Source organism: Coregonus lavaretus, assembly GCF_964263955.1.
Source record: "Coregonus lavaretus genome assembly, chromosome: 18".
Taxonomy (NCBI): Eukaryota; Metazoa; Chordata; class Actinopteri; order Salmoniformes; family Salmonidae; genus Coregonus; species Coregonus lavaretus.
In genome coordinates this window covers 5,011,291-5,036,638 of record NC_140005.1, presented here as the reverse complement: position 1 = coordinate 5,036,638, position 25,348 = coordinate 5,011,291, and the positions used below count along the sequence as shown (strand labels likewise).

Genomic DNA, 25,348 nt, shown 5'->3' with positions numbered 1-25,348 from the left:
ACAATGAAAGCTCTTACAATATTCGATGATGACATTTCTCTAAAACAGGCTATAGGCTACATGTGCACCACCAAGTCAGAACAGTAGGCTAAGTTATGAGGGGAAAAGGGACCAAATTATTAGGGTGAGGCATATGGGCTACTAACAGCTTACTACACAACATACACTTAGTATTACTTTATTAGCTACAGTATACATATCTCCCTGGCATATTACATAATTTATGCAGCAGCATACAATACATTTTTGGACTCACCTTGTGCTGTGCTCACTTGAACAGGAAGGTGGCGCGGCTGTCCTTCGTGGGCAAATTTTGTCATCAAACTTTGACATCAAAGTCTGGCATTCTCCTGGATTTATGGTGCTTTCAAGACAACTGGGAACTAGGAAAAAAACAAGGTTGAATCATGACGTTGGTGATCTTCAGGTCTGAGCTCTAGAAAGAGGCCTGAGTTCCTGACTTGGAATTCCGAGTTGGATCACCGTTCAAAACTATTTTTCGCCAGTCGGAGCTTGTTTTTTTCTGAGTTCCCAGTTGTCTTGAACTCACTGAAGTCTGAGATTTCCCAGTTCTGAGTTCCCAGTTGTCTTGAACTCACTGAAGTCTGAGATTTCCCAGTTCCGAGTTTCCAGTTGTTTTGAAAGCGGCAGAAGTCATGCTGGATTGACAACACGGCCAATGTTGAATATTTATCCTTTTAAGGTTGGAAAAGAGACCCTTAAACCCAGACTTGGGACCACACACCCACTCCACTGAATAGCAGGCTAGTGATTGCTTTGCAATGCTTGCAGTTAGCCACTGATTCCTACCAAACCACTCATTGTTGAATTTGCGATTTCCAAATTGTTGTGTAATGTTTATGCCCAATGGCCGATGAGCACCGATACGTTTTATCCATAATTTCTCTTCATAATTTCTCTTCATATGACAAGGATTTAAAAAGTATTTGACAGTAGATGGTCGACTTGATTCATGATGATGACTGCTAGTTAAGATTTTGAAAGTATGATGTGAAATGATCAGTCCAATCAAAGCTACTGTAGATATAACGTGATTTGAGGTAATTTTACCTGTGGCCAATGATCTTGAGCCTTCTTGGATGGGCACTTCCAATGTAACTCTACGGCAGCACCCAAGGGGCTTGAATTTTTGAGCTCTCCCTGTAGCTTTTGCAGTCGTGTAGTGTCCCCATGAGTGACAGAACACTGAGCCAATCACGGTGCAACTAGAGAATATTACCAACCCCTACGCTCTGCCCCACCTGCCCTGAATGACGGGTAGCCACTGTTTATGATATATTTTTTAAAAAAAAGCAGCAGTAGAAAGGATTATCTACAAATACTGAGCAGCTCATGTTATATAGACAGAAGCATGCTACATGGCAGACCAATCCGAACTCATCTGTCGGCATGTCCAGCCCATCCATTATCTCAGCCAATCATGGCTAGTGGAAAGGTTCCTGTCTTTTTCAGGGGCTGAACCAACTAGGCTCGTAAATTAAATGTTGTATTCATATTTACAGATGGCATACAAGTTTGTTATTAAGGCACGTGATTAAGGCACATGAAAGTTCACATGTTCCAGAAGGCATTTCTTCCATTTCTTCCATTTCTGTTTACGTTCAAATGCCTCTCCTGTGAAGTAGTGACGTGCGACATATGCCTAGCTTCCTGAAACGGGTCACAACTAGTGGGAACACTAATTCTATGCTTTACAGATGTAGACTGACGGTAACTCCAGATTGGATTAGATTCAGGCCGGTGACGCCGTTATGGTTTGTTGCTCCTGTATTAGTCAGACTCAGACATGAGTTAGCTATCACCATAGCTTAATCCGTCATTTAGACAATACAGAATACACTTGTATGAGCTACGAACTAACTTGGAAATCCGTCTTCTAGGCTAACGTTAGCAAGCTAGCTAGCTAATGTTAGCTAGCTTGTAGCTGGCTAGCCTGCCTGCTACAGGCTAGCTAACATTAGTCACATAACCAGCAGTATCTGGACAATACACAATAAATAATGATAATAATACTTGCATGACCTACGTCCTAACTAAGTTGTAATGAGGTAGCTAACTAGCTCGTTAGCTAGCTAGATACGCTAATATTAGCTAAAATGTTAGCTAGCCTGCCTCACTTTATGAAAAGATAGCTACCTACATAACCAGCAATAACGTTATCTAACGTTGTTAGCTAAGTTATACCAGAGATGTCATTATATTCTCTGGTTATACTCACCACCACCGGTTGTTGCACACAAAGCTAACATTAGTGGTGCAGACTTGGGGACCGACGACCTCCAAGCACCTATTCCGCATACTAGTGTCATTCGGCAGTGCACACAAACCATAGAACTTTGGCTGTGGAGGCATGGTCAATCCGTATAGGGCCTGTGATCCTTTGTACTCATTGTGGGCCATCAAACAACAGAGCCCTATTCAATGAAGGGAAGCGATGTGGGCGTGGCAAAACGGGTGATTTGTTGACATAACATACCCTGCCTTAATTTACTCATTGTGAATCACTGAGGTTCCAAACTCCGTTTTAGATGAGACTGACTTTATGACCAAAATTAGACTTTGTAGTCAATTTTGACAATATAATAACTTTTTCTAACTCATATTGATGCCACATAGGACGTTTTCAAAGGGATTAGTTGCTTACTAGTGGCAGTTGCTTAAACCATTTGGAATGAATGGCTAAATGTCGAAATTGTATGTTTAGCCCCCTTGGACAAACGTTGAATACTGAAGTCAAACCGTGAGATCTTGTTGAGGAGACAGCACGGAAGACAGTGTGGTTAGTTCCATCGTTCTCAGTATCTCGGGATTTAGAGAGTGGTGGGCTGGACTAGAGATCGCGAAGGGACAAGGGAATTAGCACTGTTTGACGCGACTTTTCCGTTCACTTGGAACCTTTATATATTTGTAAAAAAAGGAATATGGAAGGAAACAGCGGATACCTCTTATTCACGCGCACCGCAGTGGTTTACGGTTTAATCCTCATCAACCCGGGTAAGTTATACAGAGTAAAATGTATCGGTAGCCTCAGGCGCCTCGCTTGTTCAGTGTCTGTGCCCACTGGCGTAGCCAACCTGTAGGCCAACCTGTAGGCTTACCTACCTGGGAAAATACAAGTGAGAAAGTGAAGCTTTTTATTCGGCAAAAAAAAAAAGCATTACGCACATCCAAACTGTACCCAGTATAGCCTATATGTTGTTAAACTGAATTATGGCTTTTTTTTACTTATCCAATAGCCATTGACAATCAAAGCTCATCAAATTATTTTATTTTCATGGATAGTCCGTTTTGAGTATTGTCTATAGATCCTAAAGACTATTTTTCTGTAGGTGGCAGGTTTAGTTACTCAACGTCGTTACTGATTATGTGAGACAACTTAGCTCCCAGTTAGCCGACTGACGTGATGTATATTGAATTAATGGTCCAAGGCCAATCATAACTGATAAAGCCTGATGAAGTTCAACAGCGGAATGGCCCAGCAGGACACTTTACACTCAAATCTACCTCTCTATCCCCCACCTCTCTGTCTCTCTGTCTCTCTGTCTGTGTCTCTCTCTCTAAGGGGCTTTATTGGCACGGGAAATGTGTTTACATTGCCAAAGCAAGTGAAATAAACAATAAACAAAAGTGAGAAGACACAAAACAACATCAACAAACAATTATTAGAATTTAACAGTAAACATTGCACTCAAAAAGGTTTTAAAAAGATAGACATTTAAAGTGTTATATTATCAGCTATGTATATTGTTTTAGCAATGTGCAAATAGTTGTAATATGAATAGTAGGGGAAGATAAATAAACAGATAAATATTGGTGGTATTTACAATGTTGTTTGTGCTCCACTGTTTGCCCTTTTCTCATGGCAACGGGCCACAAATCTTGCTGCTGTGATGGCACAGCCTAACAGATATGGGAGTTTATCAATGTTGGATTTTTTTTTTTAATTCTTTGTAGGTCTGTGTAATCTGTGGGAAATAAATATTTCTAATGTGGTCATACATTTGGCAGGAGGTTAGGAAGTGCAGCTCCGTTTCCACCTCATTTTGTGGGCAGTGGGCACATAGCCTGTCTTCTCTCGAGAGCGAGGTCTGCCTATGGTGGCCTCTCTCAATGGTGTCTAGATGCTGCAGACTGTTCTAGTGCCCTCGCCAATTCATTGTTATATACATTGAAAAGGGTGGGGCTTAGCTGCATCTTTCTCTCTCTCACCTCTATATATCTGGTAATGATTGTCTCAGCCATGGTTTTTGAAGTGTTAGGGGTCTCAATTTCACTCCTGTTCCTGGTCCCTGTGTGCGTGTGACTGTGTCTGTGTGTGTGGTGGAGAGAAGACATCCCCTGGGAGTGTGGGCGTGAAGGGCAGGTTTAGGGGTACGTCGCTCCAGGCGTGGCCAGAAAAGAGTGTTACCGCTCAGGCGTGGAGGCACCAGGTGCCAATGGAGGTAGCAGAGAGAGGCCGCATCACGGCTCAGCGGCAGAAAAGACACATACACAAACACGCAGCCGATGCTACTCTGATCTGCAGGTGCTTGGGGCGACTGTCAGTGGCGCAGATCCCTCTGGAACCCATTAGAGAAGCTATGACCTCACAGACACACACACACACACACACACACACACACACACACACACACACACACCAAGCCTTACCTTGACAGCATTGGGGTATTCTGATGGGGGCAGTGTGTTGACATCATTCTTCAGTTGCACCACCTCTGTTGCACCATGTAAACAAACACTGTATAGCCTCAAAACATGGTTTAAACTATCATTTTGATATCATTGGACAGTCAGTCCTTGCATCCATAGTTTTGTCTATGAATTTGAGAGTGGTTCCATTTCTCCAGCCCCATCCCTCTGCTTTTTTTTTAACCAACATTGTGGCTGGGATGCGCTTTGTTACTGTTTCAACTGCTGATTGGCCCTTTAAGATTCCATCATTTTAGAGTGGTGCATATCTTTCCCATTCATTTGGGACTGAGATATAGCTGGACCTACATAACAGTGTGTGTGTGTGTGTGTGTGTGTGTGGGGGGGGGGGGTTCTTTCTCAGCGTTAAGCAATGACTGGACTCATGCCCATGCGGAGGACAAGTTGTTCAAGAGGCTGTTCATTGGCTATAACAAGTGGTCCCGCCCCGTACGAAACATCACCGACGTCGTCATCGTCAAGTTTGGTCTGTCCATCGCACAGCTCATAGACGTGGTAAGACAACTTGCACATTCATGTTTTATACACATAATCAATCACTCCAATCAATCCATCAATCAATCAAATCTGTATCCATCCTCAGGATGAGAAGAACCAGATGATGACCACCAACGTGTGGCTGAAACAGGTTAGGACACTTGTTCTATTCTATTAGTGGCTGAAACAGGTTAGAACGGTTCTATTTTATTGATGGCTGAAACAAGTTAGAACACTGTTCTATTCTAGTAGTTGCTGAAACAGGTTAGAACACTGTTCTATTCTATTAGTGGCTGAAACAAGTTAGAACACTGTTCTATTCTATTAGTGGCTGAAACATGTTAGAACACTGTTCTATTCTATTGGTGGCTGAAACAGGTTAGAACACTGTTCTATTCTATTGGTGGCTGAAACAGGTTAGAACACTGTTCTATTCTATTAGTGGCTGAAACAGGTTAGAACACTGTTCTATTCTATTGGTGGCTGAAACAAGTTAGAACACTGTTCTATTCTGTTAGTGGCTGAAACAGGTTAGAACACTGTTCTATTCTATTGGTGGCTGAAACAGGTTAGAACACTGTTCTATTCTATTAGTGGCTGAAACAGGTTAGAACACTGTTCTATTCTATTAGTGGCTGAAATAGGTTAGAACACTGTTCTATTCTATTGGTGGCTGAAACAGGTTAGAACACTGTTCTATTCTATTAGTGGCTGAAACAGGTTAGAACACTGTTCTATTCTATTGGTGGCTGAAACAGGTTAGAACACTGTTCTATTCTATTGGTGGCTGAAACAGGTTAGAACACTGTTCTATTCTATTGGTGGCTGAAACAGGTTAGAACACTGTTCTATTCTATTAGTGGCTGAAACAGGTTAGAACACTGTTCTATTCTATTGGTGGCTGAAACAAGTTAGAACACTGTTCTATTCTGTTAGTGGCTGAAACAGGTTAGAACACTGTTCTATTCTATTGGTGGCTGAAACAGGTTAGAACACTGTTCTATTCTATTAGTGGCTGAAACAGGTTAGAAAACTGTTCTATTCTATTAGTGGCTGAAACAGGTTAGAACACTGTTCTATTCTATTAGTGGCTGAAACAGGTTAGAACACTGTTCTATTATATTAGTGGCTGAAACAGGTTAGAAAACTGTTCTATTCTATTAGTGGCTGAAACAGGTTAGAACACTGTTCTATCCTATTAGTGGCTGAAACAGGTTAGAACACTGTTCTATTCTATTAGTGGCTGAAACAGACAAGATTAGACTTACATTCTATTATCTCTCTTAGGGTTGCAAAATTCCATTACATTTCCAAAAATTCCCTGGTTTTCCAGAAATCCTGGTTGGAGTCACGAGGGAATCAGCAGGACATTCGGGAACATCTAACCAGGATTTCTGGAAAACCAGGGAATTTTTGGAAATGTAATGGAATTTTGCAACCCCACATTGTCTCTACTTTCCTCAGTGTCTATGGCTGCATTTACACAGGCAGCCTAATTATTGGTCAAAATGTGGCTGCCTGTGTAAACGCAGCCAATGACATTCAGAACGCATGGAGAAAGCGCCTGAGATTATGGAAACTTTTAAGGATTCTTGTGGTTAACCCCTCCACGTAGTCCCGTGTAGCTCAGTTGGTAGAGCATGGCGTTTGCAACGCCAGGGTTGTGCGTTCGATTCCCATGGGGGGCCAGTATGAAAATGTATGCACTCACTAACTGTAAGTCGCTCTGGATAAGAGCGTCTGCTAAATGACTAAAATGAAAATGTAAAATGAGTGGAGTGACTTTAATCGTATCGTGTGTGTGTGTGTGTGTGTGTGTGTGTGTGTGTGTGTGTGTGTGTGTGTGTAGGAGTGGAGTGACTATAAGCTGCGGTGGCGTCCGTCTGACTACGACAACGTAACGTCCATTAGAGTACCCTCTGAACTCATCTGGTTGCCTGACATCGTCCTCTATAACAAGTCAGTAACACACACACACACACACTCACGCTCAATGATGTGAAGTGATCAATAAGTTGTGTAGGAGGATTCTGTGGTTCTATAGTTGTGTAGGAAGAGGGAGTAATCTGTGGTTCTATAAACAGTATCAATCACATGTATTTATTTATAAAGCCCTTTTTACATCAGCAGATGTGACAAAGTGCTTTTACAGAAACCCAGCCTAAAACCCCAAACAGCAAGCAATGCAGATGTAGAAGCACGGTGGCTAGGAAAAACTCCCTAGAAAGGAAAGGAATTTAGGAAGAAACCTAGAGAGGAACCAGGCTCTGAGGGGTGGCCAGTCCTCTTCTGGCTGTACTGGGTAGAGAGGAACCAGGCTCTGAGGGGTGGCCAGTCCTCTTCTGGCTGTGTCGGGTGGAGTGGCCATTAAGGCCAGATTGTACTTCAAGATGTTCAAACGTTCATAGATGACCAGCAGGGTCAAATAATAATCACAGTGGTTGTAGAGGGCGCAACAGGTCAGTACCTCAAGAGTAAATGACAGTTGGCTTTTCATAGCCAATAGAGAGGTATACTTTCTGGGTGATTTAAATATTGACTGGCTTTCATCAGGCTGCCCTCTCAAGAGAAAGCTTCAAACTGTAACCAGTGCCTGCAACCTGGTTCAGGTTATCAATCAACCTACCAGGGTAGTTACAAACAGTACAGGAATGAAATCATCAACATGTATTGATCATATCTTTACTAGTGCTGCAGAAATTTGTTTGAAAGCAGTATCCAAATCCATCGGATGTAGTGATCACAATATAGTAGCCATATCTAGGGAAAACCAAAGTTCCAAAGGCTGGGCCTAATATAGTGTATAAGAGGTCATACAATAAGTTTTGTAGTGATTCCTATGTTGTTGATGTGAACAATATTTGTTGGTCCGTGGTGTGTAATGACGAGCAACCAGATGCTGCACTTGACACATTAATGAAATTGATTATCCCAGTTACTAATAAGCATGCACCCATTAAGAAAATGACTGTAAACACTGTTAAATCCCCGTGGATTGATGAGGAATTTAAAAATGGTATGGTTGAGAGGGATGAGGCAAAAGAGATGGCAAATAGGTCTGGCTGCACAACCGATTGGCAAACGTACTGCAAATGTGACTAAACTGAATAAAAAGAAGAAAATAAACTACACTATGAAACAAAGATAAATGACATAAAGAATGATAGTTAAAAGCTTTGGAGCGCGTTAAATGAAATTTTGGGCAAAAACACAAACTCTGCTCAATCGTTTATTGAATCAGATTGCTCATTCATCACAAAACCCACTGATATTGCAAACTACTTTAATGATTTTTTCATTGGCAAGATTAGCAAATTTAGGCATGACATGCCAGCAACAAACACTGACACTACACATCTAAGTATATCTGACCAAATTATGAAAGACAAACATTGTAATTTTGAATTCCGTAAAGTAAGTGTGAAAGAGGTGAAAAAAAGTATTAATGAAAGATCAACAATGACAAGCCACAGGGGTCTGACAACTTGGATGGAAAATTAGTGAGGATAATAGCTGACAATATTGCCACTCCTATTTGCCATATCTTCAATTTAAGCCTACTAGAAAGTGTGTGTCCTCAGGCCTGGAGGGAAGCAAAAGTCATTCCGCTACCTAAGAATAGTAAAGTCTCCTTAACTGGCTCAAATAGCCGACCAATCAGCCTGTTACCAACCCTTAGTAAACTTTTGGAAGAAATGTGTTTGACCAGATAAAATGCTATTTTACAGTAAACAAATTGACAACAGACTTTCAGCACGCTTATAGGGAAGGATATTCAACAAGCACAGCACTGACACAAATGACTGATGATTGGCTGAGAGAAATTGATGATTAAAATATTGTGGGGGCTGTTTTGTTAGACTTCAGTGCGGCTTTTGACATTATCGATCATAGCCTGTTGCTGGGAAAACGTATGTGTTATGGCTTTACACCCCCTGCTATATTGTTGATAAAGAGTTACCTGTCTAACAGAACACAGAGGGTGTTCTTTAATGGAAGCCTCTCCATCAAAATCCAGGTAGAATCAGGAATTCCCCAGGGCAGCTGTCTAGACCCCTTTCTTTTTTCAATCTTTACTAACGACATGCCTTTGAGTAAAGCCAGTGTGTCTATGTACGTGGAAGACTCAACACTATACATGTCAGATACCACAGCAACTGAAATGACTGCAACATTTAACAAAGAGCTGCAGTTAGTTTCAGAATGGGTGGCAAGGAATAAGAGTCCTAAATATTTCAAAAACTGAAAGCATTGTATTTGGGACGAATCATTTACTAAACCCTAAATCTCAACTAAATCTTGTAATGAATAATGTGGAAATTGAGGAGTTGAGGAGACTAAATTGCTTGGAGTCACCCTGGATTGTAAACTGTCATGGTCAAAACATATTGATGCAATGGTAGCTAAGATGGGGAGAAGTCTGTCCATAATAAAGCGCTGCTCTGCATTCTTAACAGCACTATCAACAAGGCAGGTCCTACAGGCCCTAGTTTTGTCACACCTGGACTACTGTTCAGTCGTGTGGTCAGGTGCCACAAAGAGGGACTTAGGAAATTTGCAATTGGCTCAGAACAGTGCAGCACGGCTGGCCCTCAGATGTACACAGAGAGCTATCATGTCTCTCCTGGTTCAAAGTGGAGGAGAGATTGACTTCATCACTACTTGTATTTGTGAGCGGTATTGACATGTTGAATGAACCGAGCTGTCTGTTTGAACTACTGGCACACAGCTCGGACACCCCATGCATACCCCACAAGACATGCCACCAGAGGTCTCTTCACAGTCCCCAAGTCCAGAACAGACTATGGGAGGTGCACAGTACTACATAGAGCCATGACTACATGGAACTCTATTCCACATCAGGTAACTGATGCAAGCAGTAAAATCAGATTTTAAAAAACATATACAAATACACCTTATGGAACAGCGGGGACTGTGAAGCAACACAAACATAGACACATGCATACAAACACACACTATAACATACGCACTATACACACATGTACACATGGATGATTTGTTGTAGATATGTGGGAGTGGAGTAGGGGCCTGAGGGCACACACTTAATATGTTGTGAAATCTGTTATGAATGTATTGTAATGTTTTTCAAATGTATAACTGCCTTCATTTTGCTGCCTTGGCAGCAGCTAATGGGGATCCATAATAAATACAAATCTGTGGTTCTATAGTTGTGGTTCTATAAACAGTAATGTGGTTCTATAGTTGTGGTTTTATAAAGCAGTAATCTGTGGTTTTAATAGTTGTGGTTCTATAAACTAATCTGTGGTTCTATAAAGCAGTAATCTGTGGTTCTATAGTTGTGGTTCTATAAACTAATCTGTGGTTCTATAGTTGTGGTTCTATAAACGTAATCTGTGGTTCTATAGTTGTGGTTCTATAAACAGTAATCTGTGGTTCTATAGTTGTGATTCCATAAAACAGTAATCTATGCTTTTATAGTTGTGGTTCTATAAAGAAGTACTCTGTGGTTCTATAGTTGTGGTTCTACAAACAGTAATTTGTGGTTCTATAAAGCAGTAATCTGTGGTTCTATAGTTGTGGTTCTAAAAAACACTTTCTCACCACCAGTTGTAAAAACAAGGCTGTCTTGCATCAGACAGTCGTATCCCCCCCCCGGCAGAAGAACACATCACACAGAATTCATCATCAACATTCACATATCATTCCAACGCTCCTTAAACGAGCATCGCCTAGGGTTCCTTTGCTCACGTTTGATTTCTAGAATAATGAAGCAACTTGTTTTAGTCTTGTATTTAGAGTCTATTGTGAATGTTTTAGAATAAGGCAGGAAGTGGTATTAAGACTAGACACACCTGGTCTAAAGAGTCTTCCTCCCCCTCTTTCTATCATCTTCTTCTCCCTCCCTCCCTCTCTCCCACCCTCTCTCCCTCCCTCTCTCCCGCCCGCCCTCTCTCCCGCCCTCCATCTCTCTCTCCCTCTCTCCCGCCCGCCCTCTCTCCCGCCCTCCCTCTCTCCCTACCTCCCTCTCTCTCTCCCGCCCTCCCTCTCTCCCGCGCTCTCTCCCTCTCTCTCTCTCCCCAGTGCGGATGGTGAGTTTGCGGTGACCCACATGACCAAGGCTCATCTGTTCCATAGTGGTGATGTGCGCTGGGTTCCCCCGGCCATCTATAAGTCCTCCTGCTCTATAGACGTCACCTTCTTCCCCTTCGATCAGCAGAACTGTAAGATGAAGTTTGGCTCCTGGACCTACGACAGAGCTAAAATAGATCTGGAGCCTATAGGGGATACTGTTGATCTGAAAGTAGGTGCTGCACACACACACACACACACACACACACACACACACACACACACACACAGATTTACACACACACACAGATTTACACACACACATGCAGAGACACACACAGATTTACACACACACAGATTTACACACACACACGCAGAGACACACACAGATTTACACACACACATGCAGAGAAACACACACAGATTTACACACACACATGCAGAGAGACACACACAGATTTACACACACACATGCAGAGACACACACAGATTTACACACACACAGATTTACACACACACACGCAGAGACACACACAGATTTACACACACACATGCAGAGAAACACACACAGATTTACACACACACATGCAGAGAGACACACATATTTACACACACACATGCAGAGACACACACACCCACCCCCCCCTAGCCCTTGCTGTGTCTCTGTTTCTGCTCCAGGACTACTGGGAGAGTGGCGAATGGGCTATAGTGAACGCAGTGGGAACCTACAACACTAAGAAGTATGACTGTTGCCATGAGATCTACCCTGATATAACCTACTACTTCATGATCAGACGCCTGCCTCTATTCTACACTGTCAATCTCATTATCCCTTGCCTCCTCATCTCCTGTCTCACTGTCCTGGTGTTCTATCTGCCTTCTGACTGCGGAGAGAAGATCACCCTGTGTATTTCTGTCCTCCTCTCCCTCACTGTCTTCCTCCTGCTCATCACTGAGATTATCCCGTCCACCTCCCTGGTGATTCCTCTCATCGGGGAGTATCTCCTCTTCACCATGATCTTCGTCACTCTGTCCATTGTTATAACGGTGTTTGTCCTGAACGTCCACCATCGTTCCTCTGCTACTCACACGATGCCTCGCTGGGTTCGGACACTCTTCCTGTCTGCCATTCCCCGGTGGCTCTGCATGAAACGACCCCCGCCTGACCTCAGGAGGAGGGGCCTAGCCGACAAACTCCACCCCGTTGGAACCTTCAGAACGCCTGGTCCCTCCCACTCTTCGTCGTATTCCACAGCCCACACCTGGCTCATGCGGGAGTCCGATGTTGATCTCCATGGTGACGAGGATGTGATTCGCCATGGTTACTCGGATACGGAGATGGACTCTGGGTTAGGGGGGAGGTTGAGGTTAGGGGTGGGGCTGAGCCTTCCCCCTTCCTTTTCCTTCCCCCCTCCCTCTCCCCGCCTTCCCGGCTACACCCCCCTCATCCCCCAGACTCACACCACCCAGCGGCCCCCCAAGCTGAGTCTGACCCCAGACTGGGACTTCACTCCCCCAGGTCCTGATGTTGGTATGGCCCCAGCCCCAGCCCCAGCCCTGTCCCCTGCAGTGTTACGAGCCCTGGAGGGGGTGACCTACATCGCTGAACACCTCAGAGCCGAGGACCAAGACATCTCTGTGAGACCCCTACTGCACCACACAGGGAACTACAACACCCTACTGCAATCAAATTAAATCAAACTTTATTTGTAGAGCCCATTTATTAAAAGAGGATTCATTTCAAAGTGCTTAACAAATAAAATAATACAATGAGACAAATTAACCTAGTAAAACAATAAAATAACAGTGGACATGAGACTAATGCATTCAAATAAATAAGATACATAGAATGGATGGTATGACTTAAACCACCCTAAGTAAAAGCACAGCTAAAAAGGTCCTAAGATATTTATTTAAAATGTCAACAGTTTCTAAGGCCCTCAGATCTTCCGCCGGGCTGTTCCACAGCCAGTTCACACCAGATCCACTTCAGTATTCGACATTTGTCCAGGTCATCAGGAGATTGTCTGCAATACCGTCCACTAGGGGCAACGTGAGCACCTACTACCATCTAGAAGGCTCCCGGCTTGCTAGGGTGCTGTGGATGGGGATAGAGGAGGGGCTTAAACCCAGTGCTAGGCACTCATTGAACCGCGATCCTCAGAGCCATAGCTCGTGGTTTAAGTGCTTGGTACTCATTTCTTTTCTGTTTTAACCCTATCCCAAACCTTAACCCTTACCTTAACCAGTCGGACTTAATGCCTAAACTTGAGTTTTGAAGTTTATGGACAAACGTTGAATACTGAAGTGAGACTGTGAGATCTTGTTGGTGCCAGGACCATAGTGACTGAAGGCCGACTCACCAAAACAATGAAAAGACCAGTGCCAGAAGATCTGAGGGACTGACCACACAGAGAACTACAACTCCCTACTGTACCACACAGAGAACTACAACTCCCTACTGTACCACACAGAGAACTACAACTCCTTACTACACCATACTGAGAACTATAACTACCTACTGCACCACACAGAGAACTACAACTTCCTACAGACCAACAACAAGAGTTAGGGTACATAGAGAGCAAAATGTAGAATCTGCATCACACGGAGAACTACAACTCCCTACTGTACCACACAGAGAACTACAACTCCCTACTACACCATACTGAGAACTATAACTACCTACTGCACCACACAGGAAACTACAACTCCCTACTGTACCACACAGAGAACTACAACTTCCTACTGTACCACACAGAACTACAACTCCCAACTGTACCACACAGAGAACTACAACTCCCTACTGTACCACAGAACTACAACTCCCAACTGACCAACAACACACGAGTTAGGGGAGATGGAGCGCGAGGGAGACAACTAAGTAGAATCTGTCTCTGGATTTGTGGTCTTTTTTTACAATGTTAACCTGTGTGTGGTTTGTGTGTGTGTCCAGGTGAAGGAGGACTGGAAGTACGTTGCTATGGTGATCGATCGTATCTTCCTGTGGATGTTCATCATCGTGTGTCTCCTGGGAACCATCGGATTGTTCTTACCACCCTGGCTGGCCGGCATGATCTAGAACCCTGTGTGTGTGTGTGTGTGCATGTAATAAGAATAATTTGGTGGGTGCTTATATTTGTCCTATTTCACACAGTGTGTTTTTTGCATATCCCAACTCTCCCTGAGACACTCTCGGAGAGTGGGGTCATGGCCAGGGTCCAAGGGTGTGTGTGGGGGTGTACCTTAGGGCTCATCCTTCTACTATGGCTCTCCGGAATGATCTAGAAGAGTTCTAGAGCTGTTCCCTACTCCAGACATTCTACAACTGTTCCCTGCTCCAGACATTCTAGAACTGTTCCCTGCTCCAGATATTCTAGAACTGTTCTCTGCTCCAGATATTCTAGAACTGTTCCCTGCTCCAGATATTCTAGAACTGTTCCCTGCTCCAGACATTCTAGAACTGTTCCCTGCTCCAGACATTCTACAACTGTTCCCTGCTCCAGACATTCTACAACTGTTCCCTGCTCCAGACATTCTACAACTGTTCCCTGCTCCAGACATTCTAGAACTGTTCCCTGCTCCAGATATTCTAGAACTGTTCTCTGCTCCAGATATTCTAGAACTTTTCCCTGCTCCAGACATTCTAGAACTGTTCCCTGCTCCAGATATTCTAGAACTGTTCTCTGCTCCAGATATTCTAGAACTGTTCCCTGCTCCAGATATTCTACAACTGTTCCCTGCTCCAGATATTCTACAACTGTTCCCTGCTCCAGATATTCTAGAACTGTTCCCTGCTCCAGATATTCTAGAACTGTTTCCTGCTCCAGACATTCTACAACTGTTCCCTGCTCCAGATATTCTAGAACTGTTCCCTGCTCCAGACATTCTACAACTGTTCTCTGCTCCAGATATTCCTTCTATGTTCTACAATCTACTGTCAACGTTATGAGGAGGGAGGGGGAGAGGAGGAGGGAGGAGGAGGGAGGGGGAGAGGGGGAGGGAGGAGGAGGGAGAGAGGGGGATGAGGGGGAGGGAGAGAGGTGGAGGGGGAGGGAGGGAGAGAGGAGGGGAGGGAGTGGGAGAGAGGAGGAGGGGGGAGGGAGAGAGGAGGAGGGGGGAGGGGGAGAGGAGGAGGGGGGAGGGAGAGAGGAGGAGGGGGGAGGGAAAGGGGGGAGGAAAGCTTTGACTATGTACAGACTCAGTGAGCATAGCCTTGCTATGAAACTCCCTTATCTACTGGGTGAAATACCACAGTGTGCAATCACAGCAGCAAGATTTGTGACTTGTTGCCACAAGAAAAGGGCAACCAGTGAAGAACAAACACCATTGTAAATATAACCTATATTTATGTTTATTTATTTTCCCATTTGTACTTGAACTATTTGCACATTGTTACAACACTGTATATATAAAGATGACATTTGAAATTTCTTTATTCTTTTGGATCTTCTGAGTGTAATGTTTACTGTTAATATTTCACTTTTGTTTACTATCTATTTCACTTGCTTTGGCAATGTTAACATGTTTCCCATGCCAGTAAAGCCCTTAAATTGAATTGAATTGAATTGAATTGAGAGAGGGAGGGAGAGAGACGGAGGGGGAGAGACGGGAGGGGGAGAGACGGGAGGGGGAAGAGACGGAGGGGAGAGAGGGGGAAGAGAGGGAGGAGAGAGAGGGGGGAGAGAGGGAGGGGAGAGGGGTGAGAGGGAGGAGAGAGGGAGGGGGAGAGAGGGAGAGCTGGAGGGATGCTTGCACAAATCCTATGTTTTTAAATGCATGGGGGGGAAGTGAACGAGTGCACAATTCTGGGTAAAGGGTAGAGAATGGGAAGGCAGCAGAGTATTTCTGTGCTGGTTGGTCTGTTAGACTCTTGCAACAATACTTCCTCTCCTGTGTGAGTAGTTGTGTAGATCAGGGTCAGATCAGAGGTCAGGTGTGTCCTTCCTCCTAAAGAGTTCACTTCTTCACTTCCGTTCACTGTTTCTAAAGGAAATGACTGGTATAAGAAATACGGTGGAAACTCCTCCCACTAGACGGTATCTCCAATCCAATGAGTGAACGAGTGCACACTTTAGGAGAAAGGGGATATTATTGGGCCCCCTCTGCTGGTGACAACTGGAAAGGGAGGCTTTTGTGGTGTGTGTGTGGTGTGTGTGTGTGTGTGTGTGTGTGTGTGTGTGTGTGGTGTGTGTGTGTGTGTGTGTGTGTGTGTGTGTGTGTGTGTGTGTGTGTGTGTGTGTGTGTGTGTGTGTGTGTGCATTGTTTTCCTACATGATCAGGACCCCATTGTCCTCACATTCCACCTTAATGTCCTGAAAAGGTAGGAAAACAAGAACTGTTTTGAAAAGTCAGGTCCTGAATTTGTTCAAGAGCTATTTAAAGCTTAAAGGTAAGTGAAAATAGGATTTTTAATGGTCAAACATTTTTACACTTTTTACAAATTTCATGAAAACAAAAAGGTGAGTGCGTGTGTTAGACCCCTCTGATTTCTGGGTTCACATTTACAGCATTTTAGTCATTTAGCAGACTCTCTTATCCAGAGCGACTTACAGTCAATGCATTCGCGTTAAGATGGCTGGGTGGGACAACCACATATCACAGGCATAGTCAGTACACTTTCCCTCAAAGTAACTATCAGAGTTGGATCACAATTTATTTTAATTTTTATTATTTACGGGGGGGGGGATACTCTTTGAAGAGGTAGGGTTTCAGATGGTTTCAGGAGATGGGCAGGGACACAGCTGTCCTAGCTTCAGGGGGAAGCTGTTTCCACCATTGGGATGCCAGAAAAGAGAAGAGCTTTGACTGGGCTGAGCGGGAGCTGACCTCCCGTAGGGGTGGGAGGGCCATGAGACAGGAGGTGGTTTATCTAAGGCCAGGGCATCTGCTTAGAGCAGGGGTGTCAAACTCATTTTAGCTCAGGGGCCACATGGAGGAAAATCTATTCCCAAGTGGGCCGGACCGGAAAAATCATGGTATATATAACTTAAAAACAACAACTTCAGATTGTTTTCTTTGTTTTAATACGATCAACATACAACATAAAGCTGGAGCCTGAGGACAGTGTGTCCAAAATAGTACAAGCACAACATCACTATTAATCATAAAACACGTCAAGTTTATTTGAAAATTCTAAAGAAAAAGAACACACAAACACACAATGCCTCAGTGATTAACAGAACTGTTTCACAGAACTATATCAGGGTGTCATTTCTCAGGCAGAAATGTAGATACAAATAATGAAATCCTGTTCCCCAAACAAGTGCAAGAACCACAGAGTCAAGAATAGGTTAAATATACAAATAAAATAAAATCAATTAAAAACAATAGCACATCAACATTTGATATTTGCAAAAGCCTGCCGCTTTTCAGGGCACACAATCTCCGCTGCCTTCATCATGCATGTTTTTACAAATTCACCCTCACTAAATGGTTTTGAAGCCACTGCGATTTCATTAGCAATGAGGTAGCTAGCTTTCACTGCAGCGTCACTGATGTCTCGGCTGTGAGTAAACACAGACTGCTGTTTCTTCAGACCCGCCAACAGTTCATTCACCTTCTCTCATCTCCGCTGTCCTTGAAAGTTGTCATATTTGTCGGCATGAAGACTCACATAGTGGCGACAAAGGTTATATTCTTTCAGCATAAATAGGATGACCATTTTTCTTGGAACACTCTGCGTCCACTTTTCTCTTTTTTGACAGAGACATATTGGGCCAATGAGGGTGCCAAAGCACATAATGTTAAAAGTAGAAGCCGTAATAAATATCGCGGGCAAAACAAAGTAACTCATTGGCTGCACGTGCTTGACCTACTTGCTCTGCCCCGGTATAAACAGTTTGCTTGCTTAACACAATTGCTATTGCGCCATCCAGTGGACGCAATTGGAACAGCAGTTTATTTTATTGAAAAATTGCAGCGCATTTTTATACTTTACAAAATTATTATTAAATTATTATTTTTATTTTTTATTTTTTTTAAATCATCTCGCGGGCCAGATTAAACCCGTTTGCGGGCCTGATCCGGCCCGCGGGCCGGACGTTTGACACCCCTGGCTTAGAGGAACAGGAAGTCTCTCAGCAGTGAGACTCAGCTTCTCTCTCTGACACAGCCTTTGATTACCATTACAAAACACTTTATTTACCATCTCTATGTCTCTCCGTAACAAACCTGTCAAATAAAACACAGTAAAAAAGCCCATACAGTAAAATACAGAACACATTCAAATAGGGTCGTCTCATAGACACCAAGCTGTGCGAAATGTCTTAAATGAAAATAAAAATCAACATCTGTACAGCGTTGTTCTATAAGGCACAGTATATGAAGCGTGTGTGTGTTTAAGCATGTGTGTGTGTGTTTAAGCATGTGTGTGTGTTTAAGCATGTGTGTGTGTTTAAGCATGTGTGTGTGTGCGGCGTGTGTGTTAAAGCTTGGCCAGGTTAGCTTTAATCCTAGCCTGGTCCACAGCGTCTAGAAGGTTCTTGGAGTCCAGGGCCAAGTTGTGGGCGGCTCCCAACATCTGCCTCTGACACTCACCCTTCAGTGATGTCACAGAGTTCTGCTGGACCAATCTCATTTTAGCGATTAGCTCCCCCAGATCCTTATTCAGTAGCCTCTCAGTTCCCTCGATCTGGAGGAGGGGGGAGAAAAGGGTGGAGGAGAGAAGAGGGGGGAGGAGAGAAGGGGTGGGGGGGAAGAGAGGAGTGGGGAGGAGGAGAAGAGAGGGGATTGAGGGGGAGAAGAGAGGGGGGTGAGGGGCGAGAAGAGAGGTTGGGAGGGGGGAGGAGAGAGGGGGGTGGGGAGGAGAGAGAGCGGGGGGAGAGAGGGGGGGAGGAGAGAGGGGGGGTGAGGGGTGAGGAGAGATGGGTGTGGGTGAGGAGAGATGGGGGTGAGGGGTGAGGAGAGAGGGGGGGTGAGGAGAGAGGGGGGTGAGGAGAGAGGGGGGGTGAGGGGTGAGGAGAAGAGAGGGGGGGTGAGGGGTGAGGAGAAGAGAGGGGGGTTGAGGGGTGAGGAGAAGAGAGGGGGGTGAGGGGTGAGGAGAAGAGAGGGGGTGAGGGGGGAGGAGAAGAGAGGGGGGTGAGGGGGGAGGAGAGGAAGAATCTTAATTACATTTCCTTGATTTCTTGTATCCTCTCTCCTCGCCTCCTCAAAACCAATTGAATTAGAAGTCCCTCCCCTCTGAGTAATGAGATTCTCCTGGAGAAAGAGAGCATGAGGCCATGATTGTTTTGGTTGGGGTCAATGTTACATGTAAATTCTATTTCAGTTTCTGTCAATTCAGAAAGTAAACCAAATTCCAATTCCAGTTTGAATGGAATTGACCCCTACCCTGGGGCATAGAAAGTGATCTGGGAGTAGAGTGATTTGGTATTCAGGGAGAGAGAGCCATACGGTACCTCTGTTCTGGCAGAGCTGTGTAGTAATGGTAGAACATCATCAACACTACGGATCAGACTCCGAAGAGTTAACCCCACGGCCTGACAGAGATCGAGAGAGAGCGGGAGAGGGAGAGAGAGGGAGAGATATATAGAGAGAGCGGGAGAGATATATAGAGAGAGCGGGAGAGATATATAGAGAGAACGGGAGAGATATATAGAGAGAGCGGGAGAGATATATAGAGAGAGCAGGAGAGATATATAGAGAGAGCAGGAGAGATATATAGAGAGAGCGGGAGAGATATATAGAGAGAGCGGGAGAGATATATAGAGAGAGCGGGAGAGGGAGAGATATATAGAGAGAACGGGAGAGGGAGACAGAGTGGGAGAGGGAGAGATATATAGAGAGAGCGGGAGAGATATATAGAGAGAGCGGGAGAGATATATAGAGAGAGCGGGAGAGATGTATAGAGAGAGCGGGAGAGATATATAGAGAGAGCAGGAGAGATATATAGAGAGAGCAGGAGAGATATATAGAGAGAGCAGGAGAGATATATAGAGAGAGCGGGAGAGATATATAGAGAGAGCAGGAGAGATATATAGAGAGAACGGGAGAGATATATAGAGAGAACGGGATATATAGAGAGAGCAGGAGAGATATATAGAGAGAGCAGGAGAGATATATAGAGAGAACGGGAGAGATATATAGAGAGAACGGGAGAGATATATAGAGAGAGCAGGAGAGATATATAGAGAGAGCAAGAGAGATATATAGAGAGAGCGGGAGAGATATATAGAGAGAGCGGGAGAGATATATAGAGAGAACGGAAGAGATATATAGAGAGAGCGGGAGAGGGAGAGATATATAGAGAGAACGGGAGAGATATATAGAGAGAACGGGATATATAGAGAGAGCAGGAGAGATATATAGAGAGAGCAGGAGAGATATATAGAGAGAACGGGAGAGATATATAGAGAGAACGGGAGAGATATATAGAGAGAGCAGGAGAGATATATAGAGAGAGCAAGAGAGATATATAGAGAGAGCGGGAGAGATATATAGAGAGAGCGGGAGAGATATATAGAGAGAGCGGGAGAGGGAGAGATATATAGAGAGAGCGGGAGAGATGTATAGAGAGAGCGGGAGAGATATATAGAGAGAGGGAGAGATATGTAGAGAGAGCAGGAGAGATATATAGAGAGAACGGGAGAGGGAGACAGAGTGGGAAAGGGAGAGATATATAGAGAGAGCAGGAGAGATATATAGGGAGAGCGGGAGAGATATATAGAGAGAACGGGAGAGATATATAGAGAGAGCGGGAGAGATGTATAGAGAGAGCGGGAGAGATATATAGAGAGAGCGGGAGAGATATATAGAGAGAACGGGAGAGATATATAGAGAGAGCGGGAGAGATATATAGAGAGAGCGGGAGAGATATATAGAGAGAGCGGGAGAGATATATAGAGAGAGCGGGAGAGATATATAGAGAGAGCGGGAGAGATATATAGAGAGAACGGAAGAGATATATAGAGAGAGCGGGAGAGGGAGACAGAGTTGGAGAGGGAGAGATATATAGAGAGAGCAGGAGAGATATATAGAGAGAGCAGGAGAGATATATAGAGAGAGCGGGAGAGATATATAGAGAGAGCGGGAGAGATATATAGAGAGAGCGGGAGAGATATATAGAGAGAGCGGGAGAGATATATAGAGAGAGCGGGAGAGATATATAGAGAGAACGGAAGAGATATATAGAGAGAACGGAAGAGATATATAGAGAGAACGGAAGAGATATATAGAGAGAGCGGGAGAGGGAGACAGAGTGGGATAGATATATAAAGAGAGCGGGAGAGAGAGAGATATATAGAGAGAGTGGGAGAGGGAGAGATATATAGAGAGAGTGGGAGAGATATATAGAGAGAGCGGGAGAGATATATAGAGAGAACGGGAGAGATATATAGAGAGAGCAGGAGAGATATATAGAGAGAACGGGAGAGATATATAGAGAGAGCAGGAGAGATATATAGAGAGAACGGGAGAGATATATAGAGAGAGCGGGAGAGATATATAGAGAGAACGGGAGAGATATATAGAGAGAGCGGGAGAGATATATAGAGAGAGCGGGAGAGATATATAGAGAGAACGGGAGAGATATATAGAGAGAGCGGGAGAGATATATAGACAGAGTGGGAGAGGGAGAGATATATAGAGAGAGTGGGAGAGATATATAGAGAGAGCGGGAGAGATATATAGAGAGAACGGGAGAGATATATAGAGAGAGCAGGAGAGATATATAGAGAGAACGGGAGAGATATATAGAGAGAGCAGGAGAGATATATAGAGAGAACGGGAGAGATATATAGAGAGAGTGGGAGAGATATATAGAGAGAGTGGGAGAGATATATAGAGAGAACGGGAGAGATATATAGAGAGAGCAGGAGAGATATATAGAGAGAATGGGAGAGATATATAGAGAGAGCAGGAGAGATATATAGAGAGAACGGGAGAGATATATAGAGAGAGCGGGAGAGATATATAGAGAGAGCGGGAGAGATATATAGAGAGAACGGAAGAGATATATAGAGAGAGCGGGAGAGATATATAGAGAGAACGGGAGAGATATATAGAGAGAGTGGGAGAGATATATAGAGAGAGCGGGAGAGATATATAGAGAGAACGGGAGAGATATATAGAGAGAGCAGGAGAGATATATAGAGAGAACGGGAGAGATATATAGAGAGAGCAGGAGAGATATATAGAGAGAACGGGAGAGATATATAGAGAGAGCGGGAGAGATATATAGAGAGAGCGGGAGAGATATATAGAGAGAACGGAAGAGATATATAGAGAGAGCGGGAGAGATATATAGAGAGAGCGGGAGAGATATATAGAGAGAACGGAAGAGATATATAGAGAGAACGGGAGAGATATATAGAGAGAGCGGGAGAGATATATAGAGAGAACGGGAGAGATATATAGAGAGAGCGGGAGAGATATATAGAGAGAGCGGGAGAGATATATAGAGAGAACGGGAGAGATATATAGAGAGAGCGGGAGAGATATATAGAGAGAGCGGGAGAGGGAGAGATATATAGAGAGAGCGGGAGAGATGTATAGAGAGAGCGGGAGAGATATATAGAGAGAGGGAGAGATATGTAGAGAGAGCGGGAGAGATATATAGAGAGAACGGGAGAGGGAGACAGAGTGGGAAAGGGAGAGATATGTAGAGAGAGCGGGAGAGATATATAGAGAGAGTGGGAGAGGGAGAGATATATAGAGAGAGTGGGAGAGACATATAGAGAGAGCGGGAGAGATATATAGAGAGAACGGGAGAGATATATAGAGAGAACGGGAGAGATATATAGAGAGAGCAGGAGAGATATATAGAGAGAACGGGAGAGATATATAGAGAGAGCGGGAGAGATATATAGAGAGAGCAGGAGAGATATATAGAGAGAACGGGAGAGATATATAGAGAGAACGGGAGAGATATATAGAGAGAACGGGAGAGATATATAGAGAGAGCGGGAGAGATATATAGAGAGAGCGGGAGAGATATATAGAGAGAACGGGAGAGATATATAGAGAGAGCGGGAGAGATATATAGAGAGAGCGGGAGAGATATATAGAGAGAACGGGAGAGATATATAGAGAGAACGGAAGAGATATATAGAGAGAACGGGAGAGATATATAGAGAGAGCGGGAGAGATATATAGAGAGAACGGGAGAGATATATAGAGAGAGCGGGAGAGATATATAGAGAGAGCGGGAGAGATATATAGAGAGAACGGGAGAGATATATAGAGAGAGCGGGAGAGATATATAGAGAGAGCGGGAGAGGGAGAGATATATAGAGAGAGCGGGAGAGATGTATAGAGAGAGCGGGAGAGATATATAGAGAGAACGGGAGAGATATATAGAGAGAACGGGAGAGATATATAGAGAGAGCAGGAGAGATATATAGAGAGAACGGGAGAGATATATAGAGAGAGCGGGAGAGATATATAGAGAGAGCAGGAGAGATATATAGAGAGAACGGGAGAGATATATAGAGAGAACGGGAGAGATATATAGAGAGAACGGGAGAGATATATAGAGAGAACGGGAGAGATATATAGAGAGAGCGGGAGAGATATATAGAGAGAGCAGGAGAGATATATAGAGAGAACGGGAGAGATATATAGAGAGAACGGGAGAGATATATAGAGAGAACGGGAGAGATATATAGAGAGAGTGGGAGAGGGAGAGATATATAGAGAGAGTGGGAGAGACATATAGAGAGAGCGGGAGAGATATATAGAGAGAACGGGAGAGATATATAGAGAGAACGGGAGAGATATATAGAGAGAGCAGGAGAGATATATAGAGAGAACGGGAGAGATATATAGAGAGAGCGGGAGAGATATATAGAGAGAGCAGGAGAGATATATAGAGAGAACGGGAGAGATATATAGAGAGAACGGGAGAGATATATAGAGAGAACGGGAGAGATATATAGAGAGAGCGGGAGAGATATATAGAGAGAGCGGGAGAGATATATAGAGAGAACGGGAGAGATATATAGAGAGAGCGGGAGAGATATATAGAGAGAGCGGGAGAGATATATAGAGAGAACGGGAGAGATATATAGAGAGAGCGGGAGAGATATATAGAGAGAGCGGGAGAGGGAGAGATATATAGAGAGAGCGGGAGAGATGTATAGAGAGAGCGGGAGAGATAGAGAGAGAGGGAGAGATATGTAGAGAGAGCGGGAGAGGGAGACAGAGTGGGAAAGGGAGAGAGAGGGAGAGATATATAGAGAGAGTGGGAGAGATATATAGAGAGGGAGAGATATATAGAGAGGGAGAGATATATAGAGAGAGCGGGAGAGATGTATAGAGAGAACGGGAGAGATAGAGAGAGAGGGAGAGATATATAGAGAGAGCGGGAGAGATGTATAGAGAGAACGGGAGAGATAGAGAGAGAGGGAGAGATATGTAGAGAGAGCGGGAGAGGGAGACAGAGTGGGAGAGATATATAGAGAGAGCGGGAGGGAGAGAGAGAGGGAGAGATATATAGAGAGAGCAGGAGGGAGAGTGAGAGAAATAGAGAAAGAGGGAGGAGAGAGAGAGAGATTCAAAATACAAAAAACTACTTCAGAGGGATTGGAACTGAAGACAATGTGCAAACACACACATACACCAAGCCTTACCTTGACAGCATTGGGGTATTCTGAGGGGGGCAGTGTGTTGACATCATTCTTCAGTTGCACCACCTCTCTTACCATCGCCATGACACCCACATACACCTGGTCATCTGACCTGTCCAGCTCTGCTGTGGCTGCAGGCTGGTCACCACACACACACACACACACACACACACACACACACACACACACACACACACACACACACACACACACACACCTGTCAATCAACTCTGTCCAACCAATCAGCTGCAGGTAAGGTATCTATTTAAGCAATAAGGCCTGAGGGGGTGTGATATATGGCCAATATACCACGGCTATGGGCTGTTCTTCCCCACGACGCAACGCGGAGTGCCTGGACACAGCCCTTAGCCGTGGTATATTGGCCATATACCACAAACCCCCGAGGTGCCTTACTGCTATTATAAACTGGTTACCAACATAATTAGAGCAGTAAAAATAAACGTTTTGTCATACCCGTGGTATACCACGGCTGTCAGCCAATCAGCATTCAGGGCTCGAACCAC

At 44.2% G+C, this 25,348-nt stretch overlaps 2 protein-coding genes across 4 annotated transcripts in view; one reads left to right on the top strand and one right to left on the bottom strand.

Annotated features, from left to right (window-relative positions):
• Positions 1-2,942: 2,942 nt before the first annotated feature.
• On the top strand, positions 2,943-14,341 carry chrna2a (cholinergic receptor, nicotinic, alpha 2a (neuronal); the record flags this gene model as incomplete). Its single annotated transcript, XM_084181597.1, is given in 7 exon segments — positions 2,943-3,015; positions 5,075-5,301; positions 5,303-5,359; positions 7,058-7,167; positions 11,272-11,491; positions 11,938-12,897; positions 14,216-14,341. Coding segments are annotated over 7 exon segments (1,773 nt in total).
• Positions 14,342-18,241: 3,900 nt separating this feature from the next.
• Positions 18,242-25,348, bottom strand: part of ptk2ba (protein tyrosine kinase 2 beta, a) — a 55,001-nt gene continuing 47,894 nt past the window's right edge. For all 3 annotated transcript variants that reach the window (XM_084182505.1, XM_084182503.1, XM_084182504.1), the window contains 3 exons: positions 24,828-24,962; positions 19,659-19,739; positions 18,242-18,892 (listed from right to left, as the gene is read on the bottom strand). In XM_084182505.1, coding sequence (XP_084038631.1) covers positions 18,686-18,892; positions 19,659-19,739; positions 24,828-24,962 — 423 coding nt within the window. In that variant the 3' untranslated portion in view covers positions 18,242-18,685. The remainder of the gene's footprint in view (positions 18,893-19,658; positions 19,740-24,827; positions 24,963-25,348) is intronic.